This window comes from Ceratosolen solmsi, unplaced genomic scaffold (assembly GCF_000503995.2).
Source record: "Ceratosolen solmsi marchali unplaced genomic scaffold, CerSol_1.0 scaffold47, whole genome shotgun sequence".
NCBI lineage: Eukaryota > Metazoa > Arthropoda > Insecta > Hymenoptera > Agaonidae > Ceratosolen > Ceratosolen solmsi.
The window spans coordinates 9,149,983-9,158,542 of record NW_011948419.1 but is presented as its reverse complement, the minus strand read 5'-3'; the positions used below and the strand labels follow the sequence as shown (position 1 = coordinate 9,158,542).

The 8,560-nt window shown below is 24.1% G+C and overlaps 1 protein-coding gene across 1 annotated transcript; it reads right to left on the bottom strand.

Annotated features, from left to right (window-relative positions):
* Positions 1–3,272: 3,272 nt before the first annotated feature.
* Positions 3,273–7,253, bottom strand: msn (serine/threonine-protein kinase msn). Its single transcript, XM_011497665.1, has 2 exons — positions 7,226–7,253; positions 3,273–6,378 (listed from the first exon to the last, which is right to left on the bottom strand). Exon 2 carries the CDS (start codon positions 6,363–6,365, stop codon positions 3,456–3,458), a length of 2,910 nt encoding a protein of 969 aa, XP_011495967.1. The 5' UTR covers positions 6,366–6,378; positions 7,226–7,253; the 3' UTR covers positions 3,273–3,455.
* Between the last annotated feature and the right edge of the window lie 1,307 nt (positions 7,254–8,560).

Here is an 8,560-nt window from a genome sequence, read left to right as displayed (position 1 = left end):
GTACCCGTCTCGGTCCGCGCGTGCGGGTCAGTCTAGTCGCACATGCGGTACGCCGCACAGCGCGTATGACCTTTCTTTTGTTTGAAATTTATGGGACTGCGTCAATCCCGAATAAGTAGCATCTTAAAATAATGTCTTTATTATATAAATATATATATTATATAAACATTATATAAATAAATAATATTAAATATTTACTTTTTAATGTTTTTAAAAAAAAATTTAAGAAAAATTAATAAACTAATTTCATAGAACAAATCATTATAGGCAGTTATAAATTCATAATTCTATAATGTTTAATTCAATAGCATATACTATTTATAAATATTATCTGCTTCTTTTCCTTCAATTATAAGTTTTTTAAGATATAAATTTTTAATATAAATATAGAATCTAATGTTAGTAGAATATGTATTTGTTCATAAACGGTACAAGTTTTATTATTTTTAATTTATAAATACAAATATTGTAAACTAGATATTTAGACTATAAAATTTACACTGACATTTCTATTTAGAGTTTAGAAATGTTAAATTTATTAAAAATATCTATGTTATTATTCAATAAGATTTTTTTTTATATTCAAATATCTTGAAATTTTCACTTTACCTTTACGTTCAACTTTTTTTGTATTTTCCAATTTTATATTTTATGATATTCTTACTTTCATTGTATTTATAGATATTATTCAAATTATGACAATTATATTTATATAGGATTGTTTAAGGATATTTAAAAGGAAAAAATAATAATACTTCTATATATCTTACTTTGCAGTAATTGTAAATTGATTCCATTCTTTTTTTCAAACAACTATTAATAAGCGAACAATTATAGTAGGAAAATAAAAAATGATGTTTAGGAACGTTTAACGCTTAATTATGATTTATTTAAACAAAAATTATATAAAATTTTTTACAATTTTGATTAAACAAAATATAATATTATTAAATGAAATTAATAAGCTGATTATAAATATGAAGCGAAGATAAAATTATAAGTAGATCGTAACTAAACCGTTACGAGTTTCTTTTAAAAACTTTTGAGTGAAAACTGTATTTCACTATTTTTTCTAATGCCATTTATTTTTCAGCATAAGAAAATTTCATTGTTATTATTTAGTATGTATTATAAACAACTGAACTAAAGTAGATAGTATACAGTTCCTATCAATAATTAAAAATACAATTGTCTAGATTTCTAGAATTTCTTCTAGAATTTTATTAATTTTCCGTTATGTATAAAAGAATATTATTTTTTTCTCATTTAATAAAAATATTTGTAATCTTAGAATAAAATTATAAATTAATTTAAAAAATTTATAAATTTATAAATATGATACAAAACAAAATATTTGCATAAAAATGTATTATTCAAAAAATATTTTTGAAGTAAATAAATTGTAAAAATGTTATTCTTAGTTATTCCAAAATCAATTATCAATCATTGATAAAAAATGTGGATCATTAAGCGTTACGTTTGACAAATTTATGTAGAAAGTAACTAGAATTTTATAAACCTTATGTAAGAACATGACAATACTCTTTGCAATTAAAATATTATTCAATAATAGTAATTATCCTTTTTTTATTGACTTGTCCTAAATGAATTAATTTTAATTATTTTTGTGGGATAAAGTATCTTAAATTCTTCATTAAATGTAAATTACTTAAATAAGTTACAAGTTCAATTACGTTTAATTGTTTATTTTTCACTATTCAAATCTTATAAATTTTTATGCAAAATATCAGTCTAATGGTCTACCTTTATTCACCAATATTTACATTCTAAACTTTTAACAGATATTTGTTATTAAAATTATAATATCAAAATTACAGCAGTTGGTAAAATTTTGATAATATTACATGTATATAATTTATTTTTAGTATTATTGTTTTTTTTATATTTATAATTATGATTACATGATTTATTTATTCAAGTTATAAAAATTTTATTATAAAACTTGATATCTGAAATTACATTTTTTGTGTTTTTTGATTTATAAATAATATTAGAAAAGATTAATAAAATATATTTATACCTGTGTACATAAAATTATTTTATGTTAGTCAAATAAGTTTACTAAAATTTGATTTATACAAAAATTTATAAAATTAATTTATTATGTATTATTAAAAACTTATAATCTTTGAATGCCTAGAAATTTGTTTTACAAAATCTAATTTGCAATATTTTTAAAATTAAAATTGCAATATACGTAATTATAGATAATACAAGTATTCTTAAGTTTGCAATTCTAAAGATTACCAAGATATCCTCCTTTATTGGAATATTTTTATAAATATAAAATATTTTTTATAAAATAACTTTTTAAAATTTGACGAATATTTGTTCTTAAAAAACAATTTTCAGCAGTAATTAATTAATACTTTTTTATGTTTCATAAAGTTTATATTTTTATTGTTTTGAATTATATAACAATAAATAAAGTAATTTATACAATTCATTATATGGCATTGAATGTCTTTATAATAGTAAATTTAAGATGAATTATTTTATATTTTTAGAGGTTTATTTTTATATATTTATATTTTATTGTTTGTTTCTTAAAAAGTAAAATTATTTACAATTTTTTTACAACTTTCAGTTAATCAATTTTTAAATATTGAATAAACTATCGGATTTGCTATTACTAATATATTGAATAATGTAAAAATTCTATGAAACTACTATTTTATTAAAATATTTTGATACTTTAAATTATTGTTGATTTTATACTGAGTTAAAAAAATATTTCATCAATATAAAAATTTAAAAGTAAATAATATATATTATGATTAATTAATTATGTACCTCTTAAAACATAAAATTCTAAATATTGTGTTTTAAATTGCTAATTAATATATTATTTGAATATTTAAAGAAAATGCATTAAAATGTATTACTGCAAAATGTTATTGCCATCCCAATATTTAATTAAAATGTTTATGGCTCCTTAACAACGTTGGTCTATGAATAAATCTTTTTGCTTATATATTTGAACCTTTACATTTGAAATACCAAGAACTTTGTTCTTTTATGGAAAAATTATACTATTGAAATTTAAATATCATATAAAATCATGCAATTTTATTTAGTAATATTGATAATTTTAACTCATTGTACAATTGTAGATGGTTATTATTCCAATATTGGTAATTAAAAATATAAAATCAATTAATCTGAATTTAATTTAATTGTACTCTGAATAGTTAATTAATAATACCTTTGCTGATGAACAATATTTATCTTTGTAAATAGACAGAGGCAATTCATTTTATTTTTTTAATTACATCACTTAATAATGAATAGAATATAGGATTATTCACTAAAGTTGTGCCAATCGTTTTTAATTGTGTACATTCAATAGATGGTTAATGTAAATGAATATACATCTTTTTTAATGGCTTGATCATTATTAATATTCATAACAGACTGAATATTTCACGAATTAATCACCAATTAGCCATACCAGGCTTATTTAATGTCATAAAGTAAATTTGACAGGAGCTTCCTCCTTTTGCTGATGAGAAAAACACTTTATCATTTCGTTCACAAAGAAATTTTAGGCGTTGTGCTTTTTTATGCATAAACACACCATCTAAATGGCCACTTTCAACACTTCTTATCTCTATAGCTTTATTACCCCATCCCATTATTTGTCCTATTCCAATATATGCTACACTTGTAGGCATTTCTCCCCATTGCAATACCATAGTCTTTGATACTCTACCATATGTATTAACATAAACACCTTCATTATCATAACAAAGCAAAAGCTGCATACCATTACTATTTGGCAAAGCTACAATACAATGAGGACAAATTGGCCCTTGTGTATGTTTAGGTAAATATATATCATAAACAGTGGCAGAATCTAGATCAACTGCATGAAAGCCATCAGTACTACCATAAATAACTTTTAATCTAGTTCCTTCTTCAACAGTGAGATCAACTAAAAGTGGTCTATGTGCCAGTTCTCCAAAAGATTTGAATGCCATGAACTTGTGATATGGTTTGGGGGCCCATGCATAAATTTCTATTGATTCTTTGAGTGCAATAACGAGAAATTTTATTCTTTCATATTTTACTATTTTAAAATGTACTGCGCCTTGTAAATCACCTACATTAATCCAACCATTACGACGTTCTACTTGTTCACTATGACCATCTGTACGCAAAATTTTACTTTTTAACCAAGACAAATAATAAACACGCACTCGATTTTTTTTCCCACTAATAGTGACAAGAATATTTTGTCCCTCAAGTACTTCCATTTGTTGAAAGCGCCTTCTACTGATTAATTGATAAACTTTACCTTGTCCACTTCTATCTAAAAGCATAAGACCATTTTCAGTACCAATAAGTAAATTAACACCCCACAACGCAGCGCAAAGTATTTCACTATTAAAACGTTTTTTATATTTCCGTATTTCTGGAGTATCAGATGTCAAATCATGACTTGTAGGTGTTACATTCACATTAACATGAGACTCCCTTCTGGCTGGTCCAGCTCCAAAACCAAATGTTAAAAAGGATCTCTGTTTCTGTTGAAGTGCCAATGGAGGAGATTTTACTGCTTGTCGATACTCATCACTTATAGTTTTATCTTGTCTTTGTCCAGGTGAAGAAGTGAGAAGATCTGGCAATACCGAACTTGTCCTAGAGCCTGGAGAATCTAATCTTTGGAAGTCTCCACTAGTTGTACCAGCAATTCTACTACGATCTTCTCGATTTCTTTTCATAACTAATGTGTGATCACAGATTTCTTCATCAGGAGTCGGAGGCAAAGGTCGATTTGGAGCACTAGTTTCATGATGAGAATTATGATTTTGGGATGAAGATGAAGAAGAATCTAATTGTGGCAATGGTTTAGGAGGATCACTTGCAAGAAGGGTGCCATCATTTCTATTACTATTTCCACTAATATCTTCCATATCATCATCACTGTCACTTTCAATCATTAAAGCCATAGGTTTAAAAACATGACTATTTCTTTGAGATGCTGATACAGTAATTGATCCACTACTAGTTCCTCCACTTATTTGATGACTAGAAGGCGGTGTTGGAATTTTGTGTGCTTGTCGAAGATCATCCTTAGGCGTAGGAGGTAATGGTCGTGAGGGGGGATGTGGATCTGGTACAACAATCAGTCTATGGGGTACTGAAGGTCTGTTATGTTGTACAACTTCTGCTTCTTTTACTCGACTAGGAATTTGTTTATTATCTTTAGCTGCTGGACTATGAGATAATATCTCTTGTGAAAGTGTTCTTCCTTCTTGTATTTGTTGGAAATTACGACGTAAAGTATCACCACCAGGTGCTTGAATAATTGAAGATGGCTCTCCAGCAATAGCTGGTTCATCCTCTTCATTTTCACTACCACTATACCGATAATCATCACGTTCCTTTTCTTGTTTTCGTTTTTTACAACGATCAATATGATCCTTAAGTTGAATTCGTACTTGTCTCTCTGTAGGTTGATCACGAATAAATGGATGCTTCAGTAATTGTTCAGTATATGGCCTCTGGTGATAATCTTTAACTAAAACAGTTTCAATGAAACCATGAAACTTTTTGGCCCATTTTTTTGACTTTAATCTTGGAGGAGGATTACGAGGAATCAAAAACAATGCTCTCATTGGATGTAAGTCACAAAGAGGAGGTTGTGATTCTGCCATTTCTAATGCTGTGATTCCTAAAGACCAAAGGTCACTTCTATTATCATAAGTTGCTTCTGGATTTTCATCACAAGCAATAACTTCTGGGGCCATCCAATATGGTGTTCCAATAAAAGTGTTTCTACGACCAATTGTCCTATCTAATTGAGCACTAACTCCAAAATCAACTAATTTAACTTCTGCATTGTCAGTCAATAATACATTTTGTCCTTTTATATCACGGTGAATTACTTTATTACTGTGGAGATAGCTAAGACCTCTGAGAATTTCTCTTGATATATAAGCTATCCATTCTTCTTTAAGACTTTGACCTTTTGTAGATTTTACAAGATCAGTAACAGATCCAGCACCACAATATTCCATCACTAACCATAACTGATCGTCTTTTCCAGGTGGTGATTTTTTAATAAAAGCTCCATAATAAGTTGCAATATTTCTATGATTTGAGTACCTTTTAAGTACATTAATTTCCAATTTGATTTCTTCTTCTTCATCCTCAGTAACATCCATAACTTTAATTGCAGCCAACTGACCAGTTTTTGTATGTCTACCTTTATAAACCTGTCCATATGTGCCATTTCCAACAACCTCAATAAGTTCAAAAATACCAGCAGGATCCTTCAAAGCATTTAAATCTATATCATCTAAAGAACAATTAACACTAGGTGTTAAATTATGAGCCATCTTGATTACTACACTGCAAAAAATAATGAACTTAGGGTTTATGTAAAATTTAATTTCATAAATTCATTAATTTTCTTTTATAAAATTATATATATAAATAATTTATTTGTTTACTATGCTTATAATAAAAAAAATTATATAACAAAAAATATTATAATATTATAAAAATCTTTTATATTAAATATACAATTCTGTAATTTAATCAAGAATAACAGATATCAGTTTTCTTTTGTATGCAGAAATATATTTTAGGTAAAAACAAATAAATTAATTGTACATTATACTAATATAACTGTATATTTTTTTCTAAATCTTCATATCAAATTAATATATTTATAAAAGAAAATGTGATTGGTATGGTTGCATTAGGCAGTTAACAATTGTACATGTACATGCTTATTAACAAATAATATAGACATACGTGTCTATAACAATAGTGGGTAAAATAACAAAAATATTATGATTACCATAAAAAAAAGCTGGAGAAATAATTTTCTAATCATTTTAGAAAATAACCAAAGAGAAGCAAATAATATATAATTCAGTAATACATAGTGTTATGTTATCAAACTTTTACCCCGAATAACTATATTGGATATTCCATTTAATTTACATTAATATTATATATTTTATTGGAGAAAAATACAAATAAAATTATCAAATAAAATTATTGATATTTAATATTAATGTTTTAATTTAAAACATTATGAATACAATTCATTAAATATCAATATATATATATATATATATATATATATATATATATATACACACACAATAAATAAATTAGTTTCATTATTAAAGCTATTATAAAAGATTCATATAATTTAACAAAATATTAAGTACTTGTTTGTTCTTACCTAATACTAAAACAGAAATTATTATATATCTCAGATCTTATTTTTTACAAAATTTTATAATTAAATTCTTGATTAAATTTAGTTCATTGAATATAAATATTTATTTTGTAATCATTATTTTAAATATTATTACAAAATACCATTGATAATAGGTAATTAAATAACCATGTTTTATGTTAAAAATAACATAAATATATAATACTTATCAAATAGATTATTATCCACTAATTTTGATAAGAATAAACTGATTTTTATTTATCTGTAAGAAAAAGAAATATAAACAATTATATAATATATAATAAAAATAAACATACCTTAATAAACACAAAATATTTACACAGATCACAAAATGAAATTAAATGGTTATAATTGTATAAATAATAATACTTGATAAATATATTTCTGATGTTGATAATATTTTGTAATTTATTTGATAATATTTTAACCAATAAGATATATCTGTAATATTCAGTCGTAATATTAGCAAAAAATTTTCCGATAAATTTTTGTATGATTGTGGGTAGTCTTATGTCCATATGTTATTTGTTAACAAACGTATTTTTTACTTGAATGACATTTTCATGATTTTCTCCATTTTCTTGATAGTAATTTTATTTTATATCTACCACAAAATTGGCTTTAAATTTATTTTTAAATATATATATTGTATGTAATTAAACAATACTTCCTTAATATATGAGCACACTAATGAAAATGAGGTTAAATACCTTTAACTATAACTTATAGCGTTTCTTTTTCGTCATTCTGAATAAATGATTATAAAATTAATCAATTTAGAGTTTATGTTAAAACTAATTATGTTATTGAAGAATAATAATTACTTAATAAACAGTAACAAAAATGTGTATAAAGCAAACTCACTATGAAAATAGTTTAAACTTTTCAAAAAATATAATATGTGATTAAATACATATATCAAATATATAATTTCTAAACAATTATAGATGCTAAAACCCAACAACTATGCTAGCTAAACAGATTGCGCCACAATCGAAAAAATGTTACGATTACTTTGGCATTGATGCTTTTATTTTTAGGGCTAAATTAAAAAAAATCTGTATAATATTAAAAATTTAGTATAAAGTTTTTTACTAAAAAATAATTTTGATTTACATTGTTTACATAAAAAATTTTAAATCAATGATAAAATTTCAGTAACTTGAATACATTTTGTGTCTTTTTTTTATTATATATATATATATATATATATATTATATTAATAATTTTATTTAAATTTAAACTATTATTTTAAATACTGTATTTATATATTTAATATACATATTATATATTTCACCTATACCTATATATATATAA

Coding starts and splice junctions, on each gene's coding strand:
- msn (XM_011497665.1), bottom strand. CDS start 6,365: ATGGCTCATAATTTAACACCTAGTGTTAATTGTTCTTTAGATGATATA.